Here is a 22,252-nt window from a genome sequence, read left to right on the forward strand (position 1 = left end):
GAAGTGTTAACGAAAGAGGAATGGCTAATATTATGGGATCATATCTTGTCCAATCATCCATCATTTTTACTTTCATTAGTTGTCGCATATCTTACGTGTTCGCGTCGTGCTCTGCTGCATTGTAATGAGAAAGAAGATTTCAAGGTAATGTACTAATTTAGTAAAACTGACATACTGTATTAATTATGACTGTTATATGAATACGCTACATATTGAGATTATAGTTGACATATGAAATTCTACTTCAGAGGATAATGTAAGATGTAATTTCTATTAATGATAAAAACTTTATTCTTTGTGGTGCATTAATTTAATTTAATAATTAATAGTTTAAGATGGTAAGATAAACGATTACTTAATGTGATCGTATGATACTGTATATGCAGTTTTGTATTCATGTAGTAGATATAAATACAGTATTAAACACTACATATATGTTATCGAAATATATTGATCGAAATTTACCTTAACGTATTTATTTACAATTAGCCATAATTTTTGAACGCAAGTCATCATAATTAACTGAAGAGAATAATAATACTCATTTATATGATTGTACTTCCTATAAATAATAAATGAGTTCATCAATGAACACTAATTGATGGATTGGTTATGCGATTTAGTTTTATTTCCACCATCGTAATGCCGTGAATATTAAATCCATAATCGAAGAAGCTTATCAAATACATAGTACTACACCCAAAAATCTTCATCCCAAGTATAAACTACAGGGCTTCGAGCCAATAACAAGTGGACAATATCCAATATTTAATAAATATCCTAAATTTATTATTAACTATCAAGTGAGTGACCGCTTTAAAATTTTATCAGACCTACGAAAAATTATTTACTCTATATTTTAAGATTAAGCTCCTTTATATATTATACTTGAAAGGCCAAGGAACGTGACAGAATATTGTGTGAGGAAATGGAGTATCTTAAGCAGAGGTATGTTTCTATAAACTATCCAACAACATCTAGACTTCTTTTATTTTGTTCCATAGTTATAATTCATTATAAATGTAAAATACTGCTATAGACAAATCGCTCTAGAGCTACAAAAGGAAACTGAGCAAAAAATACTTGAAGAAAATGCATGGCGTCGTAATCAACAATTACTATCAGAAGCAGAAACGCAGCGGCGAATGATGATAAAAACTGAAGAAGATAAGCTACTAAATCAGAAATCAAGGTCATTTATGTATTATGTAGCTTTTATTACTATCAATTATATGTTATTGATATCATATTTGATTTGGGTTTCATATTAATTTTATACATAATTTATTCATAGACTACAAGCAATGAAGCGAGAACTTGTAATGAAAGAATTACAATTGCTAGATGCTGCTAGACGTAACGTTCTTCACGATGACAAAGTACAAAAAGAAAACGAAGTTAAAAGATTAGATGAAGAATTGGAGAGAATAGTAAATAACTGAATATTTATTAACACCTCATATCGCAACAATTACGGTGTGGAAACAAATATCGTATATGAATTCAAAATAATGATTCCCAATTATTTTCATTTATTAATTAGTCCAAACGAAGAGAAGAAGAAACAAGAAGTGCACTAGCGGAGATGGAATTAAAAGCATTAGAGCTGCGTGTACAAAAAGAAATGTTTACACAGGTAGAGCCATTTTTACATTGTTCTATATATCAATATTAGAATATTGATGATAGTAATGCTAGCACTTACATGTTGAAATAGTATTTGCACTGAAAAATGTATTTATACAGATGATAGTATACAGTATGTATCATTGATAATGCTACTACTAATACCTAGCTATTGTATGTATTGACATATAACGGCAATTAAAATTTTACTTCGTTTTGATAACAGGAATTGGCACGTGAACAATCGAAAAATGTCTTACATTCTAAAGCTGATTTAGATGCTAGAAGAAATCAAGTAGAAATTAAAGACTATCTCGTTGAAAGAGAACGGCAGAAGATCGAAAATGACTTAAATGAGAGACGAAAGGTCTGTATTCTTGAACTTAAGAGATTAAAACTACTGATAACTATTTTAGTAACACTTGCAATCACCATCGAATAGATAATGCTATATTCTTCTTTTATGTTCATTCATTTTTATTTGCATCTTTTTACATTGTCAACCACAGACTAACTTAGAAAAACTCGCCAAGGCACAGCAGAAAGCTAATAGCTTTAAAAACCAATATGAACTAAATTACAGAAATAGAATACATGACCTAGAACAAGAAATGCAACATTTAACGGTGGCTATAATTTCTGTTTATGTCATACTGTTCTGATATGAGTGAATCTGTCTCAAATCAATAAGTAACATCAAAAATATGAACTTATAGCTTTCTCACCAAGCAAAACTAAATAAAGTTGAAGATGATGAGGTGGAAGCAATTATGAAAATGATTGAAAAGGATTCGGTAAATGTTAACACGAATGTGTAGATTTTTTGATAGTTGCTTCTTGCACGATATAGTAAATCTTTCCAGAAATCATAATAGGAGCTTTTATGATTGATGATGGCAGCAGCCTAAAACACTTCATAGACCTTAATTTATATTATTTTTTATGTATGAGTATTTGATAGCATTTATTTACATATTTAAGTATTGCGTAGCACTATTTACCTATACATTATTCATATACCGGTATACCTTAGAAATATGCTTCTAGATGACCTTTCGCAAGTTAGAATATACTAATTTTGTAACTGTATAGCTATTTATACAGTTAGCAGGGTGTTATTGTATTCTATGCTAACCATCTCCAAATGATCTTAGAAAAACACCACTGAGAAGTATCAAGAAGAGTTACTAAAATTGAATAAACCATTGGAAGCTAAAATTTTACGAAAATATAGTGAGTTACATACCACCGTTTGCTATAGATATAATGGAAATACACTTTACATTGTTAATGTTATGTATCACATAATTTATCCTACGCCTTTTTATATATTTATTATATATATATATATATAAATGTATGACTGTTGTACTTAAATCATGTAGAAGAAGATAACGATAAAGAAAGAGAAGAAGTAACTAACGTAGGGAATGTACGTCATTCCGTTAATCCACTAATTGCAACTACTGATGAAAGATTTTTGATAAGTCGAGGTGGTTCAGACTTGCCCACTGAGCGTAAGTACTTTGTACTGTGTGGCTTTAGGATCTGTTTTCAAAGCTAATAGCGTATCATGATCGAATTAAATATATTTTACTTTAATTTTACAAGTTAGCTTTAAGATGAGCATGCTAACCTCGGTATATTTTATTATTTTAAGATCATGTTATACCAGATTTTGAGCAAAGAAAAAAATTTGAAAGGCAAGAAGTAGCTTTACTATCTGATGTAAACAAGCTAAGGAGTAAAATTGCTGCCTCAAATCGACAATTTTCAAAAGAATCTGATGATAGTGGTTCGAGATAAATCCATAGATTTAAATTTCTTCTTTGACTCGAATAAAAAGTGTCGAAATATATCTACATACAACTTATTTGATCGAAAACCTTAGTTCTATAAACCCAATTCATGTCCCTCTCGTTGTAACAAAGATGCCTTGCTCATAACTATGAATATAATAAATTCAATTAACGATTTAGATAAATTAATGAAAGATAAGATTTCAATATATATTAGGGTACTTTTATTGGATTGTGCCACTACTGTATTTAATTCATCATTTGTCGGTAGCTTAAGCACTATAAACAGTCAGCTAAGTATAAAAAATTTTTCAGATTTTCACCGTACGTATGGAGAAAACGAATGATCTCATCATGAACTTTATTAATGCAGTATTTTCCTTTTATAACTGTTGTAACAGTCACCTTTTTTAACGATATTTCTATATACAAGTAAATTATTGCACCATACTCGAAAATGTTTTATTTATCAATATTTTCTCTGCAATTGTAATAAGAAAATGACGATATTATCCTAGATAAGCTATTATGCATTATACATTTAGTAGTTGTTACAACTAAGTGTTTATAGCTTGCTTTATGATTTGACTTATCCAAGAATAGGAAAATTGTAAACATGTCATGATAGCAAACTATGAAACAGGTAATACGACAATACATAGAGTATTATCTTGCATCGATATTGAGATACTATTGTATTCTGTATAAATTTTATCTATCTAGTAAAAGTGTGCTAGCACTCAATATCAAGCTGAATAAACATGAAACATACTGTACTCGTATGCAGTAGTTCTACTATTGCAGTTATTCTTCTAATTATACGTTCTTGCAATCATGCACTTCTATATTGCTTATCTATAATTATAATATGCTGTAATTGTGGTTAAATCTAATGACAAATAATCTGCATCTTTCTCCTTTCGAAAGACTTACGAGTCCAGAAGAATTCCCAATGTATTTTTTTGCAAGTCCAAGATTTTTATCTTAAACTACAGTGCAGTTCTATTTAGTTTAGAACTTTTCTTTTCCACATAGTATTATGCATTTATCAAGGCTACTTTGCTAATAATGATCCCAATAACATAATATGTACAACGCGACGTGACATCTAAAATACTAGCAGATTAATCAGATTTATAGTATTGTAAATAAAGTCACCCTTTTTAAGCTACAGTTAAGCCTCGATTACAAATCTTACATACCATCTCGCTCTATTACTAATAACGAACATACTTGTACATGATTATCTATTGAAAAAATAAATTTAAATACGTTTTACATAAATATTAGTCCCTGTCTCCATATGGTTCATTCGTATTTTACATGATAAAGAGATTGTGTCATCTACTTGTGATAGAAAGTTATCATTTTCAATCTATATTTATCCATGTATAGGATTTGTAACGTTCTTCATGCAATTGCATGAAAATGAAAAAACTTATTTACAGAGATGGCATAATGAATCTGTTTCTCTCATAATATGATTTATGTAGCTATATGCTGTAATACGATTATACTACAAAATTTCGGCCAAGCAAATTCTATTCCAGGTAATAAAGTTATAATTTAAACCAAAAACATATCGTAAAGTACTACTAGCAGCAGAAAGAGTTTTAGACTCAACTTCTCAAAATTCCAACGTTTAAATTGTTTCAATATACGTGTACATATTTAAATTATGTTTCTTTTATTTATTTATTCCTTCTTCTACTTTCCATACGGGTATATAATACTTATGTGAAATAGGAGTAATTTATAAAATTTTTATGTATTTAATTATTTATGCATTTTCTTAACGATTCATAGTGTAGGTTCATGAAATCGGTTTAGTTATTAAGTCAAATTTTAAATCTTTTTCCCATTTTTATTATGTAGGTATGTATACGCAATTACGCATACTAAGTAATTGATGGTCAATCGTCTGTTAATCTTACACACTACTCTTATTTCCTACTACGGATGGCAACGTCATTTGACTGTTCTGTCCAAGTAAACATAACCAACAGATCCTTGTTAACTAAAGTATCCATATAAAGGATAGATTTATTATGGTCAGCTCATTAAAATTCACTTTAGCTTTTCATGAAGCTATGACATGAAGAAACTACAGTAGCTAGCTTTGTAATACTTCAAGTGTCGATTAAAATCTCTATCTAATCACTATGGGAAGCTACCCTTGTCTTCTAGCCAATACCAAATTTCAGATCGAAAATGCTGACAAAATGAGATAGATATTGTTTACTGCTCTAGCCTCTAGCCTGGGTTGTGATTTATATATATATATGCAGTACTAGTCCGTCTTGCCAACCTGCATATCCAAATGTGTATTCAAAATATAATTTATTTACACATATTACCCCATAAGGTCCGATGTTTGCAACTTGCTATACTGTAAGCTGTTAGTGAGCCTGTTAGCGTAGACAGTATACACAGTTTTGTAGACGTATCTGAACTCTAGGCGTTGCATACTCGCATACTATCAATCGTATTTATCACAGACAGCATACTCAATGCCATTGCTACAGAATGATGCAAAAAAAATGTCCATTGGTAGACTTTTGTATCGTGTCGAATGTCATCAATCACTGCTACTAACGATATTCTACTCATTCCAATGCAGCCTTTGCTTCAGCAATGGTATCGAAAAACTAGCTAGTTCCCTCTCGTTTTGATGACCATCTCTACTGGGGTGCTGTCTCTATTCTCTACAGTAGTTGATACCCATAATTCAGATCGAAGATGGAAGATAAAGTTAGAAAAATGCTATGCAGCAGCCATTGCTCACCGTTTAGGGTTAACATCCTTCCTACCTTCTATACTCTGGTACAAGGTCACGAGATGGACCAGACGTCCAGGCGTCCACAACGCTACAGTACAGTACTCTGAAGTTGTGAACAAATCAGCGTAGAAAGTACTGTAAAAGCAGGCCTAGTTAGGACCTCAATGATCGGGATGGAAGGATGGATATCTGCCAATTTGGGGCCCCGCTCACCATTTTGCGGTAGCCATCTCCGATGGATGGATTCAATATTATGGTTTTACCATCGAATTATCGTGAATTATTCTACAATTTAATATTTATAATCTAGAATTAGTGGTCACTTGTGAGGTAAGATGATAGATCAGCAAATTTAGGTGTTGTTATTCACTACAACACATAGTACAGTACAGTACACAAACCAATTGAGTCGTTATCGATAAAGCGCATGAACTTTCCAGCCTATCCATTTAAATTACTTAAAGCGTTGAAATTTTGTACTACTTGGCCTGATGATAACCATAATATCGTGAATGAGCTAACTGTAGAGAAAGACAGAGTTGAGTTATAGACTCGAATACTGCAATTACTATGCTGTGAAATTATTTATCGCTAGTTAACAGAAAACGATCATCTTTATAACCTTATTCTCCTGAAAGAATGGGAGGTAAAAGAATAGTTTAGTTTAATTAATCAATCAATTAATATAAGTAAATGTACTGGTAAATTAGTTCAATCTTGATAGAAGTGCTATTCTCCTGTCTAGTCACAACCTATGATATTAAATACACTCTAATAAATAATAAAATAGAACATAGGAAAATGTTACAGCTGTCAGCCTAAACGAGGTATACTAAATTGGTTCGTACTGGATGCATATAGACTAAATAATAATCCTTAATTAATTATGATATTTTATGATTCAATTCGTTACAGCACAATGCCACAAAGTAAAAATTCGTGCTGCTAGAACTTGAAGTACGCTTATACTAGTACTTTACTATAATCTTCTCTACCCATAATTCATCATTCGTAACTTCACGAATATAATAATACAATTTCAAAGGCCAAAGTATTCATTTACCTGATTTTCTACTCTAGTTCATTCGTGATCCTTACCAAGTTAGTTTAAAAGTAGAATATTTTTATTCAAATAAAACGCAAGATTTTGTTACTAATGCAATAATTAACTAAGGCATACATCACGCCGTTCAATGATCCTTTGCGTAGCTTAATATTGAATACATTGCTTTCCTCAATGATATAAATTTATTTTTCTAACCGTTTGTATTCAAAGTTTGCACAAGTTTTCAATACTGTGAATACTGATGTTGTTGCTTAGTGATATATTGAATAATAGCAATTATTGTCGATTACTATAGCGCTTTCTTCATTTTTATGTTTCAATATTTTGACTGATATCTTACTTTATCTAGCCTTTCGCTTGTTAGTAAGCCCAAAATTCAAAAGATGGGATTTGGATTCTCCAAGGTTAGTAGATACGTAGCCTTCAATATAATCTGACAGCCACCATATATTTTTAATTTTAATTTCTAAATCAGGTATATACTTGCGATTTGTGAAATAGATGAGTAGGCCATTTCTGAGCACCATCATTATATTCATATCTGCAATTAAAAATTTTGCCAATAACAGAGATACTTTCCTTATTTTGTGCATTGAAAGTGATCTAAATTTATTTAATATAGTTTGCAGTATTTGTTGTACATTCTCAACTTTGATTTTTAGCCGGTATCTACTTACATATTTTTAAATTAACATTGATGAATTCTGAGCACTATTATCAACATGTCATCAAGACCCCATTTTCAGTGAGAATTTCGGCATTGACGTAGGAAGATTCCTTCCTATCTTCCATTTTAAATATCATGCAATTTTCATTATCTACCGCCGGATGCATTCTCTTTATTTGTACTTACTGTGCATCAGAGTGAACAATGATGAAACAGTTTACATAGCTATGTAATGGTGCAAAATAGATATTAATACTCCATGCTACTTGTACCGCTAATATTAATGCATGGAATATTGCGAGATATAATCGATCATACTACAGTATTTTAAATGATCATAGCTATCTCACAAATATCAAAAGAAACCTTACTTATCTTCAAGCAATCTAAATTTTTACGCGTAACTTAAACACCTTCCGTTCTCGAAAAAATTAAATATAACCGAAAACACAATTGTGATTAAGTACCCTCTCGAATTGTTGCAGCGCTGTACTCTTTAAAAATGAAATTGAGTATTTTAAAAAAATCTATTTCTAGTATGCTACAGTATTGGGTCTTAGAAATTTTAAATTCTTGGCTTTTTACCTAATTTATGAAACTATATCAGAACTATATATCCAAGAAACAATTCCGAATTTTATTCCTTGTTAATTATTTTGCCTTAAAGATGACCACCTAACTACATCGCTACTTTACTATTTCTTGCTGTTCGTATACTACAGTACTCTAGAAATTTTATTCATTGTTCCAAATGTCATGAGGTAATAAGGTACCAATAATTTTTGTAGATTGCAGTTAATGCTGTATTTTATTTTCAGATACTTCCGGGTCTATACATAGGAAAACTTGCTGGTAATGATGTAATAATGATAGAAAAGAAGCTGATCAATATCTAGTTAATTTCAAATTGTATTTTATTATATGGATCGGCACATAAGTCAAGATGATGATAAACTATAGTTTAATATATGAATCCCTAAATTTGAAATTAAATAATATGTCATTACCTTCGTTTCCAGTAATAAAATTTATAGTAAATTTACCATTAGGAAGACTTTATCACACGTATTCGTAACATTTAGTTTATGTGTTACTGACCCAATCGGTTAGAATTCAATAGTGTATGTGCTACATAAGGATTTATAAATTAATATACGTAGAAGAGACGATTGTGCTATAGATATGGTAGATGGAGGTTTACAGAATAGTAAAAGTATCATATCTCAATATGATAATGATATATCTTACGTGTAGATCCAAATAAATTTAGGTTATAACAAAGTAACTCTCTTCATTATAGATGAACAGAGTAAGAGAAGGTTGAAATTTAATGGCATCACACATATATTGTCCATTTATGAGCTAGCCAAACCAACTCATAAGGTGATTAAGTGATACTATTTCATAGTCTATGTAAGCCATTTATTCATCTATTTCAGCTTATTAAGGTGTAAAAGGGTATTGCATGAAATGACGATAATAACAGTTTTAATTTGATTGTTGCTGTGGCAATTGCCTAGCATTACTTAGTCTCGCTAGCAAATAGACCTCAAGGCACTATCGATCTATTAGTAATATCGTTATCTGACTAAATGCACGTTTATGTTATGCTATGCAATTTTAGAATAAAGCTAAATTATATTTCTAATTTACTGGTATACGAATGATCCTTTTAGGAATACAAGTATAAGTGTATTCGTATACCTGATCATGAACATCAAGATATGTGAGTAATAAAAGTAAACTATCTCTATCCAGATGATTCAAATTTAATTGCTCAAACAATGGCGAAGCTTTATTGATATTCTTGTAGCCTATTTTGGATATTACTTACATATTATAAATTGTTTAATATGAAAGATCTCAATTCTTCAAAGAATGCATCGAATTTATACATGAATGCCGGTATGACGAAAACCTAATATTAACGTGCCAAGCGTATTTTTTATTTTAAGTTGTCAATTTTGAATTATCAGAATTGTATCGATTATAAAAATTCCTGAATTAACTCGCTATTTACGTATGTTGTCTATAGGATACACAATGGATCTGTTTTAGTTCATTGGTAAGTAATAAACTAGCATGTAACGATATTCTACAACATTTTCGTATTGGTATCTGGAAAGTGAACAAGCAAAAATCATTGCTTTATAGCGTCTGTGGAGTTTCTCGTTCCGTCACCGTTGTTGCAGCTTATTTAATGGCTATTAGTAATATGTCCTGGAGACAGTCACTAAATGCAGTTAAAGCTTCTCGAACACAGGCCAACCCGAATTCAGGATTTCGCCGTCAATTGATGAAGTTTGAAGAGCGCCAGCTAGCGGAGGTACAAGCTTAGCAAACTTGCTGTAGCTATGCCATGAGAGCTTTATGTACATTACATAGATGCGTATCACCGACTTCTTTCCATGCCTATGAGATATAAGATATTGTAAATGCATCCTTAAAACTTTTCAATCACTTAACATTAACTGGATGCACTATGATGTAATACTTACTTCATATCTTTGCTAATATAGCTAAGAAAAGAATTAAAAGAGAAATACCCTGAATATAATCCATCTTATGACGATGGATATCTTGAAGAATTATTACGAAAAATGTCATCTTCATCTCCGATATTGATGTAGAATTGATATAATTTACAAATTACGTTTTAAACCTATATTTTTGTTTCTTTTCTATTATCCAAAGTATTTTATCGTTTTGACTAGGTTTCGTCTGAGTTGAAATAGTTCATAATTTAATCTGGCATTCCCAGCAATGGGATATCCTAAAAATCAATATTTTAGTAGACAAATAAGTGAAATATATCGCCTAAATCATTTTTACAGTAATAGATACAAAAGAACTTTAATCTTATTAAATAATTGGTTGCTTGTAATAGCTGGCAGAAATACTATAATTGCGGTGATCTGAGAAACATCTTAATGATCTTATTAACCATGCCGTCTACGCTCAAAATTTTTTATATCAATTACTAAATTAATTTTCACCTTTTGTTTGTTATCAAAAGGTAATAATGCAGAAAATAATAGTACTGTATATGTTACTAAGCACAGTGATAAAGTGATAAAATTTAGTTGATAAAAATTAGCTTTTTTCTACTTCTGCCAATTCAGTAGTATTTGAGGGCATTACTATTGCTATGTATTAATTCTAGTATTATATTTTATCGCTAGTTTTAGTGGTAGATAATCTTATATATTCACATGCAAAATCTATCAGTTCACTTAATGTGATCAATTATTCATATTACAGTAGAAGGATTCTACAAATAATTAAATAGCAGAGACACCGTAGTCATGGTCGCATTGTTATTATGTATGATTTAGGTATCTTTAATTCTACGTAAAGCGTAAGATTCCGTGTCCAGTTACCTTAGGAAGGAAACATACGTTCAGATCCTTATATTCCATAGCATTTTAGAATAGAAATATCGCTTAATTCCATACAAATATCTTTAATGGGATTTAGATTTAAATGGTAAAAGTAATTCTATTTTGTGTCACATACAAGATTTCGCATCAATAAATATATAGTCTGTGCGTATAGTGCGTATGAACTACCGATTCAATTGGATGAAGACCTTTTTTTAGTAGATTTGCCTCTATTATTAGCCATATTTTGGCTGAGTGTCACTATAAACATTACGACAAGTTTAGAGACCAGCCTAAAATAAGATACAAAGCAATGGATGCTATTGGATAAGGACTTTTTACTCACCGGAGTCTGTTGGTAGTAGACAAATTTATACGAGTATGCGGTCTAATTGTGCCGTCGATATTTATTGATCGTAGATCTAGCTTACTAATTATAATTGCCAATGCTGTGGCTGATCAATTGTACTTCTCAATCTTAAGGATAAGTTTGATAGGTGGCCTAAGATCGTTTCTGATACATACTCTACTCAAAAAAGGCAGAGTGCTATTTAATGCAAGTCTTTATAGCATCGAAACATCTTTTATCCAGTACTTCATTCCATCTTATACCTGCTATTAGTAGCCTGTATCGATTGCTACAACATCAGAAAGGTTCAGACCTTTCTTCAATTGAAAATTCGAAAAAAACAGTAGTATTGGTCTATATTGACACACTGAAAGTAGACTGTTCATTCAATACAGAAAAGCTCTCATCTAATTAATTAATGAGCCACTCAATGCAAATCTTTGTAGCATCGAAACATGCCTTATCCGGTATTTCATTCCATCTTATACCTGATATTGATAGCCTATATCTATTACTACAACATCAGAAAGGCTCCCTCCTTACTTCAAGGGCTACTCAATGCAAGTCTTTATTGCATCGGAACACGCTTTATCCGGCACTTTATTCCATCTTCTACCTGCTATTGGTAGTCTATATCTATTACTACAAGATCAGAAAGGCTTGGGCCTTGTCTTTAAACTGGAAGCCTTCAAAATAACAGTAGTATTGGTCTGATTTTATAGGCAGTTTCTAATTAATTATCAACTGAAGGCAGACTGCTAATCCAATACAAAAACGTCCTCTCTCCTTGTTTAATTAACGTGCTACTCCATGCAGTTCATTATACTGTGGCATCAAAAGATGCCCTATCCAGTACTTTATTTCATCTTATATCCAATATTAGTAGCCTATATCTATAACTATAACATCAGAAAGGCTTGGGCCTTGTCTTCAAGCTAAAATTGGAAAAAAAAGACTTCTATTAAGTGGATTTATATGCAGTTTATTGATTGAAAGCAGACTGCTAATTTAGCAAAGCTCTCCCTTCTGATTTCATTTCCTTTGACTGAGTTTGCGTAATGATAGTCTATCCACCCACCGTCCAGTTTACTATTCGATATTGAAGATTTCAATTTGGCATAGAAAACTGGGTGGACTACAGTTGCTAAAACTGTATTGGAGTAGAGAGACTCAGAATTGGAGCTATAACTATCCTATACCCCCAAAATTAACTTTCGATTTAATATTGAACGTAGAAATACTGTAAGATATCGATCTAACAACGCTGCTATCTACTTCACTTCTCATGATGGGTCTAGGAATGTGTAAGGTAAGATGAACGCTATTCTAAATCTACTTTTCAAGTAGTTACAATAACTACTTTGATGGGCAAATTCTGTTCTAGCACTATAGGAGAGTTCAAGGAAGCCAATAGCAATGACTGTTGATTTTAATATTGTACACGATCATTTTTATTTTACTTTGACATGGAAATAAAACTACACCTCTAGATCGTAATTTCTTACACCATTACACATGATGAGAGATAATTCTGTTATATCCCATCAATCATATTCAATCGACAAATCAATCTAATTTAATACAGTAATTGATTATAAGCGGTTCTCATCGATATACTATACGTACTGCATAAATTAAAGCGTTATAGCACATTTCTGTCTTGTGCGCTACTAAAAAGACTCTAAATTGATGCAACGATGATAGGGTTATTCAACACCGAGTACATGATTTTTCTTTCAGGTATCTTTGATTCTAGAGTTTTATAAAGCTTCTTTCTTCAGTAGTTTCTGCTTTTACACCCATGACTCGATTGTACAGTAACTGAATACTTTAACAGCAGTAGTTGGAATTGATTTAGAATCAAAATTTCAAATGACAAAAGCAGATTACGGTAATGAAATAGTTAGATTATACAAATTTGCATAGGATAGAAAAAAGCCTTCATATACACTCATACAGTAGTAGACTATTTATAAACAATTATGATGTCTAAAGTTAGGTTTCTTCTACACCGTTTATGACCTATTCGGAAATGTCAGCAAGTTACTTTCGAGTACAATCTATACAACATCGAAAGATGACGAAATGACTACGTCGTCTAGGCAATTTAAATAGTGGATAAAATCATATATCACATATACTATCACCAATATATTATACGTATATCATTCATCCAATTCTAGATAGAGTGATGTATAATACTAGATTCACAACATCAGTTAAAGTATATCACTCTTTTTCAATGCTTAATGATAATTATGATTGATAAGTAGACTACCCTATTTGCTACATGCACGCAATTAATGAAGTCTGAATGTGACTTTTACTGTATCTATTTGATTACTTTTTCTATTTTTACAAACGCGATAATATGCTAGTACAAAGATATAAAAATATTCTAGTTGACTTTCATCATTTTAATCAATCTTTTTATATTGCCACTTAAACTTTTAATCTGGTCATCTTATCGCATCATAGGCGTATAAATTGAATATAACGCTAAGCCTGCCTAGACCAGTACGCTAAAATAGTAAATTTATTATAGTCTATTTCAAGAGTTGGCCACATTAAAATCATGCCATCGAAATTAAACCCTTTATCATTAGGCTAATCATTCTTTTCTATATCTAATGTCTATTACCGTGGCCTATAGAATCAATTCATCCCAATTAGTTGCACGATATTTATTTCTACCTACTACCAGTTGAAAACAGTGTGTTAGTAAGCTTGGTGAGAAACTGCGATATACCGTAGTATAATATTACACGGTAAGACTATGTCTTGCAATAATTTATACCCCAATTTGATAAGTAAACGTGATTTTATAGCTTACGAAAAAAAAATCCATGTCCGGAATACGCCCGTATTTCACTTGGATAACAGATAGTTATCCATCAATCAGTATCGTTTAACTCGTTCACAATTGCTCATCTATTTGCTTACCGTACACATTGAATGGTAATATTTGGTTACTAAAAGCCATTTTCTATTTTTCTATTTCTGTTTTGCTATAGATTTTGCCAGGTCTCTATGTTGGCAGCTATCGAGGTATGAATTAGCAACCGTCATGACAAACTAATCATTTTTACGCAATAACAGATTACTGACTATGTCCATCGAGTTTCCTTTGCAAAAATACTCAAAATATATTCTACGTTATAGATTAAATGAATAGTTGATGTTGATCGTATAATATACTCTACTAGTAATTATTAACAAGAATAACTACGAGTATATATATACATATCAAAGGGGTATAAAAATTAAATTTCAGTTTCGAGATAGTTATAACATCAATTCTTGTACGATTATTTTACTTTGGTAAATCAGCTTTGGACGACGGATATCAGCGTAGAAATAAGATATTAAGGTCTAATCTAATGTAAATTGCGTATTTTTGACTCAATAGTTATCATTGCATAGATATAAATAATATGTAAGGATAGCTTTCGCAATAGAAGAACGAGTAAAGGCTATACAATTAACTTTCACCAATTTACATGATAATAATACTTTATTCCAGGCTTTTACAGTTTGCTATAATGTTGATTTTAAAAGACTATTTCAATATACCATATTTCTTCATTCAATTATAAATCATCATTCACCGATACAAGGGTATAATTAGTGAAAATTTATTTGGAGGTTGTACTCACTGATAAACTTCTTACCATTTAACCTTTATCAGATGTACACGATAATAATCAGTTAAAGAAAAATGGTATCACTCATATTTTGGCCGTACACGATAACTCAAGGCCTTTACATGATGTAAGTTGCCTAGTTAACCTTATAGGGCATCATACGTAAGTATTTGTAAGATCTATATAGCTAACAGTATCCGAAAGTATCCTTTTAACTTACTAGAGACTTTAGGAAGGATACCGACAATAGAGGATACATTTTTATTACGGTACCTCATTTCAGTTTGTTCAATTTAGTTAGTAAATTTTAGTCATAGGTTTACCACAGCAGATAATTCTTTGCTATAGCACAAAATTTTAAATTCTTTCTCGTTAAAAAAATTACGTAAAGCCTTATTTAAGTAGATTAATTAAAAATTTTTAATGGTAAACTTGATAGAAAATAACCTAATTAAAATATGAGACGAAAGAAATAAGCGATTAAAGTTATAATTCGTGGCGAATGATAGAGTTAGTAAAATAATACAAAGTAGAATTTTTACTAGTTAAAATTTTCTTCTATAATATTTTTAACGTTATTAGTACATCACATTATGGTCATATACAAATTACAGTAGTCTTAAAATAAAACAAAATATTCGTATAGGCATTTTCATGCGTCTATTATTAAACTTCTGCTGATCGTTTGATTGAAATTAATTATAGCATATGGTCTACAAATGCATAGAATGCATGGATACGCCTCAACAAGATATGTAAGCGCTACAGTAAATGTGAAAACTAGGAACTATTGATTAAAATTGATAACCATGTCTTCAACTTCTGAATTTGTATTGATGCTTGCTATCTGATTACTTTATAGTTAAAATATTTTAGAAAGCTTCCTAATTTTAGTAAAAATATGCGTATTCTTTTTTCTTTGATTTGATAATAAATAACTACCTTGCATCGAAATTAATATCAAATATATTTACGTCAATTTTATTTTCATCCCTTTTAATCTTTATGTCTAAATAATATCTGCATTGTAGATCGCAACATTTCCGAGAATGCATTAATTTTATCCATCGGAGCAGGTACGTACTCGCGAAGATTATTTCTACTGTAGTCTCTATGTTGCTAATAACACTGAATAATTTGAGACATTCAATTCTGTCCTCTTACCTTAATTTTTAGAATCAATGATGGATCAGTCTTAGTTCACTGGTAAGGCTACATGCTTGTAAATTAATACCTATTCTACTATCATATGTTAGTATTAGCTACTTTTATATATCATTACGATATTGGATTAGGTAATTAATTGGTCTAAATGAATTTTACCTTTGATTTACTAACGATATATAATCTATAGAAGCGTTATAGGTGATTAAAAATGTTGTTATCGATGTACTAGTATATATTAAAAAGTTGTCTTATTTACGATTATATCTAGTCTGGCTGGAGTATCACGATCAGTGACGATCGTACTTGCATATTTAATAACAGTCACTGATATGAAATGGGAAGACGCTTTAAAAGCTGTTAGAGCATCTCGTACGCAAGCAAATCCTAACTTGGGATTTCGAAGGCAATTACAGATATACACAGAAACTATGCTAGCAGAGGTAATTATAATGCCTTATTTACAGAAATTATACTCCGTGATACAGCGTGTATATAATATAGTTCTAATGTACGGAATAATCTAATCATAAATTTATTAGACTAAAAAAGAACTTCGCGAAAGTTATCCTGACTACGAACCCACAAACGACAGTAAAGAACTAGATATACTCTTAGAAAAGGGTAAAAACATGAAGCAATACATGGATGATGACGATCGAGTATTCACCTTTCCTATTGATGCATATAAGAATGATTAGAAAATACTCCAAGTTCCGCATCGTGATTTTCTGCTAGATTTAGATTACGTGCATTTACATACATAATTATAGAATGTCATTTTGACAATAACTAAGTTCGGTTATGAGTTAGTTTTAATCCTGGTAAACCTGTTATATCATCTTTTTAAAACTAACTTAATGTAATGATCGTTGCAATTGTGTTAATTAATTATTAAATATATAAGTTTGCACTTTTGTTAGAATAATCATTATTTCTAGTAAAAATGTTAGAAGAAAGTATTCATCATTGACGAATAATAGCAATGCAGGAATGTCAATGATTCGAACCGAGTAGCTATCGTATTTAATGACATTTATGGCGATAGATGTACTGCACAAGATCCTTTAAAGATTGATGTTGTTGTCACTTTTTTTTATCTATGTGATAAAAGACATCGATTTACAGACAGTCCTATAGTACCTTTTAACTCGGCCAATTATGATTAGCAAATAGCAAACTCTGTTTCATTATACCATTTATAATTTTCTAGTTACGTTGAAATCTTTCCATTATAGTTTCTTTTTATATTATACTATCGACATTATTTAAGGATAATTTTACGGTTCGTAGGAATTTTTAAGAAATATTTCTGTATAAAGTATAACCTCGGTGAATTTCATAAGGAAGTTAGATTATGTCGTTAAGAGACATAACATCGAAGTGTTATACTGTATATTGAGAGGATGTGATAATGCGATACTTTTGCTTAAATTGTGTATGATAGTCCATACGGATGATAATGTTAATATTATTTCTCGTATTTAGCTTGGCATTTATCAAGCGATATGTTAGCTATGTTATTTTGATCCTGGTGATCTGCTGTAAAATTTATGATGTAAAAATGTCACTTGGATATATCACTGTTGGACTGTTATACTCTAACTAAGACTTTTAGCGTTCAATATAGGAAAGCTATGATGGATTCCAAAATAAAATTAGCCCTATTATATAAAATTTTATTGACACATCATCAAATACAAAGTCAATTGTTTGAAACAGATTTATTTCTAATCGTTTTGCTCGCATCTTTCCGATTATCGAAAAAGGCATAACTTTTAAATTTGATGATAGTAAAAAATCTCAATTTGTAATTTTCAAGCCGTTATCCGATGATTTACATGTCATAATTATAATTATTAATAATACATTGTCACCAATGATATGTCAGTAGGTACCATCTGAAACGTATACATCTAACTCATCAATTGATAACCGATTCATAGATATAATCGAATTATAATATAATGGTTTCTAGTTACAGCGAGTGAGATCAAAGATAGAAGCATTCGAGAAATTAAAATAAAATGTCGGTTTCATATTTGGTTTTATGTTGATTACCATAGTTGCATGCACTTCTTGACCAATAGATGGCATAGAGAAGGCAAAAGCGCTAAAAGCAACTTCTAGTTAAGGTTTACCATAACGTTACTGAAAATCATTAGCGGATCGAAGAAAAGCTCATACATTATTTAAAGAATAGTCAAGGCTTCTTCTGATTTGGTAATGTTTCGATAATCAATTTAGGGTGGTGATAAACATGTCCAAGTGCAACCTACAACAAGATGTACCCTGTTATTAGAAACTATATGATAATTTATACGCTTATACTCTACGAAAAATATAACATATACATATATGTAGGTTTCAAACGTACTAATACAAAAACTCACAAACGGGGTAACAAAGTTAAAATGTAAATTGACAGTCATTTAATGGATGATTAATAATGAATGACGAGAAGTGAGGTATGAATAGCGACACTAGCTGGACAAAGTTAAGTGTAAAATACTCGATTAAGCACTATCATACAGACGTATATCAATGTCATGCAGCAATTCATCGCATCATGTAAAATCATATAAAAAATCTGTTAAGGCCGCGTACGTATTCAAGATTTTATTTGATGGGACAATTGTAAAGAATTGGTATTCCTGAACATTTGCTTTGCACCATCATTTATTTACGATTTATTTCAGTACAATTTTTTGAATGTGTTATTACTAGAAGAGAAAGTATCGTATATACCCTTACTGTACAATACAGGGAGCTTCAGATTTTTTATTGATATGCCGTACTATACCTGCCGCTTGATTATTTCTAGGTTATGGTTTGCTTTAGATATTAATTGATTAATTACATCAGGATCCGTAACAGTTTTGTTCTCCTTAAATGCATCTTTTATTCTTCTTAACGCATAAGCCCTAAAAATAATGCAGATTGTTACATACGCGTATTAGCCTCCATAAATAAAGTCAATATATTATCGATAAAGCATGGAGAAATCAGGTGTACATTATCTATAAAGTAAAGATATATATGCCATGTAATATACTGTATGTAGTATAGTATGGATTCAATAATACGCGTACACTAGCTTTCAAAATTTTTGTCCTTGTCACTGTTAAATTATCACAAAATTACAACAGTACTATACGTGTGTTATAAGAAAGAGTTTAGACCGCACTATTGTAACGTTGCATCACAACCTTATGTCTATCATAATAGATCTCTCTTTTACGAATGACAAATAGCTACAGAAGGAAAATTTGGTAGTTTATTACCTTCAGTATGTGAAACTTTTACTACATAACAGAATCACATTACCATAGTGCACTACTGATTCTTTTAGGCCTCTTATTACATAACTTGAACTAATGTAGTAAAATTGAAGGTCTCGCTAGACCTGAGAAAGGTAGTACCTGAGACTTTCTCTACATACGCAATTTATACTTTTAGACTGGTCATTTAAGTGATTATACAGTAGCTATAGAAATGAGAATGGATGTCTTTGCTGTTTCCAATATCCGAAATTTTTCACATTATACAGTACAGTACGTTTATTGTAGAGGACGTACTATAACACTATAGCTCGAGTTGTAGTTATTGCAGTATTATGAAAGTGAAATTGGATCATTTAGTTATCTCCAACATCAGAGAATCCTATACGTTCTCGTACAATGGGTATACGATAACTCTGTAGTTATGGTGAGTATAGGATTTTTAATTTTAACAATAATTAATCAAAGGGAAATTCAGATTAATTAACCTTTCTACAATTGAAGTCAGCAAGTGATGCTGACACAGCATGATTGCAAGAATAAGAATTCCGTTGAATGAATCAGTATGGTAAACAGTGTCCGTCTATTACATCAGCGCAATATGCAATGAGGGATTTTGCAATAGCAAATATGATCAGTAGAGCTACCGTATTGACTAAAATATGCTTGTATAAAACCTACTACTGTAATAGGATATTTTTTCATGGAATGTCAGTTCTCGACTATAATCAAGCTAAATCAGGGCTTGATTACACGAAACTACTCACACGGCTATAGGTGTGATAAATGATATGTCGTATCTAATATAATCACTAGAGTTACTCTAATGACTTGGATGTATATAAAATGCTTCTAATTTGACATTCTTAGGGATCGCATCTTTGTCATTACTCTTGACAATCGTCAAGCTAAATTTAGGATTTGATTAGGTGGAGCTGCTCCATTACAGCACATCATTTAGCTACACTTTTACTTATAGCTGCAATAATCGACTTGAACCTAATCCGTAGAGTTAGGTTATATACTTCGATGTATAAAGGCTTATCATCATTGGACATTTTAAGTAGTTTTTCCGATATAACTTTTGTCTATAGCGAGATCTATCCAAGGCTTGATTCCATGAAGCGGTTCTGTAGGTCATAAATCTACCTACTGTATAGTTGCATAATCGATTTGTAACGTGTAACATATTCAGTAAAAGTTCCGCTATCTACTTAGACGTATAAAAGCTTGTCATCATTGGATATTTTGAGTAGTATTTCTGTTGTAACTCTTGTCTATAACAAAACCGATCCCAGCCTTGATTATTAGAACTTTTCAACACAACATGCCATGCATGCATTCGTCACGTTAGCGGCACATTACCTATAGCTGTAAATAGGAAATTGACTTCCAGCTTTCATCATTTGTCTATATAACTTCAAAACTTGTGATGCAGTTGAATTTGACATATCTGATCTCAAAAACTGGCTGATTTTATCGATATAAACGACAATCGGAAGCTTAACAGTTAGGATATCCAATAATTCTCCAGCTCGCAAAGCGCAAATTTGATTCTTGAAGCTGTTGCGTACCGGGTAACCAGATGTAATGCCCATGAATTTTTTTTGGAGTATACTGTATAATATACTACTGCATGTGAAGTACAAATGGTGTTAACGATGAATAAGTGGGTAGAGCTGGCTAGAGTCAGCGCGGCCATGGTATTTCCTGACTATAGAAGTTACTACGCCTGCCAACCGTCCGACGTCCAGCTTCTGTATAGGCGGGTCTTCCCTACATCATTGCTAGGCTACCAAATCTTCCTCCATATGAACGTATCCTGTCTTGAGGTCCCCTTTACCTGCATAAAAAGCTAACTAAAACTGATAGAATTTCAATCCCATTTTCAATTTACAAAGCTTACAGCTTCATAGTTGTAAATCAAGGGGAATTTTCAAGCAATGAAATTCTATACCAGAAATGTTTTGAAACTTCTCTCCGTGATTGATGAGACCTTCCTATTCAGTCAATTTCTGTTACGTAACATTGGAGGCTTTTGTGGAAAAAGGACAAGTTTCACTTTACCTATATAATTCAAGATGCAATCGCAATTTTGATGAAAAGCAACCATTTTTAAACGAGTTTGCAACGATGCATATCGCGTGAGCATCATCTGTGCCAATGCATTCTACTCTACTCTATGCATTACTAATATGCAGTAACATACCTCGAGGCCCTGACAGATACCGTACAAGTTTTATTTAAAAGCAACCATTTTTCAACGAGCATCATCTATGCCAATGCATTCTACTCTACTCTATGCACTACTAATATGCAGTAACATACCTCGAGGTCCTGACAGTTACCGTACAAGTTTTATTTAAAAGCAACCATTTTTCAACGAGCTTGCTCTACTCTATGCACTACTAATATGCAGTAACATACCTCGAGGTCCTGACAGTTACCGTACAAGTTTTATTTAAAAGCAACCATTTTTAAACGAGCTTGCAACGAT

The 22,252-nt window shown here is 31.5% G+C and overlaps 4 protein-coding genes across 4 annotated transcripts; 3 read left to right on the top strand and 1 right to left on the bottom strand.

Moving 5' to 3' along the window:
• Positions 1-928: 928 nt before the first annotated feature.
• TRIADDRAFT_60148 (uncharacterized protein) lies at positions 929-3,432 on the top strand (the record flags this gene model as incomplete). The annotated part of the gene is made up of 9 exons (XM_002116121.1): positions 929-948; positions 1,040-1,192; positions 1,295-1,430; positions 1,544-1,636; positions 1,853-1,993; positions 2,343-2,420; positions 2,781-2,859; positions 3,012-3,143; positions 3,287-3,432. The coding sequence occupies 9 exons, from the start codon at positions 929-931 to the stop codon at positions 3,430-3,432; spliced, it is 978 nt and encodes a 325-aa protein (XP_002116157.1).
• A 5,320-nt stretch (positions 3,433-8,752) lies between these two features.
• TRIADDRAFT_30465 (uncharacterized protein) lies at positions 8,753-10,275 on the top strand (the record flags this gene model as incomplete). The annotated part of the gene is made up of 5 exons (XM_002116122.1): positions 8,753-8,789; positions 9,238-9,320; positions 9,614-9,663; positions 9,798-9,875; positions 10,092-10,275. Coding segments are annotated over 5 exons (432 nt in total), but the record flags the coding sequence as incomplete, so codon positions are not given.
• A 2,679-nt stretch (positions 10,276-12,954) lies between these two features.
• On the top strand, positions 12,955-17,175 carry TRIADDRAFT_60150 (uncharacterized protein; the record flags this gene model as incomplete). Its single annotated transcript, XM_002116123.1, has 8 exons — positions 12,955-12,975; positions 14,681-14,714; positions 15,355-15,437; positions 16,016-16,065; positions 16,342-16,386; positions 16,487-16,516; positions 16,746-16,917; positions 17,017-17,175. 8 exons carry the CDS (start codon positions 12,955-12,957, stop codon positions 17,173-17,175), a joined length of 594 nt encoding a protein of 197 aa, XP_002116159.1.
• Positions 17,176-18,677: 1,502 nt separating this feature from the next.
• TRIADDRAFT_30723 (uncharacterized protein) lies at positions 18,678-21,206 on the bottom strand (the record flags this gene model as incomplete). Its single annotated transcript, XM_002116212.1, has 3 exons — positions 18,678-18,749; positions 19,278-19,398; positions 21,121-21,206. The coding sequence occupies 3 exons, from the start codon at positions 21,204-21,206 to the stop codon at positions 18,678-18,680; spliced, it is 279 nt and encodes a 92-aa protein (XP_002116248.1).
• Between the last annotated feature and the right edge of the window lie 1,046 nt (positions 21,207-22,252).

Source organism: Trichoplax adhaerens, genomic scaffold (assembly GCF_000150275.1).
Source record: "Trichoplax adhaerens TRIADscaffold_14 genomic scaffold, whole genome shotgun sequence".
Lineage (NCBI taxonomy): Eukaryota > Metazoa > Placozoa > Uniplacotomia > Trichoplacea > Trichoplacidae > Trichoplax > Trichoplax adhaerens.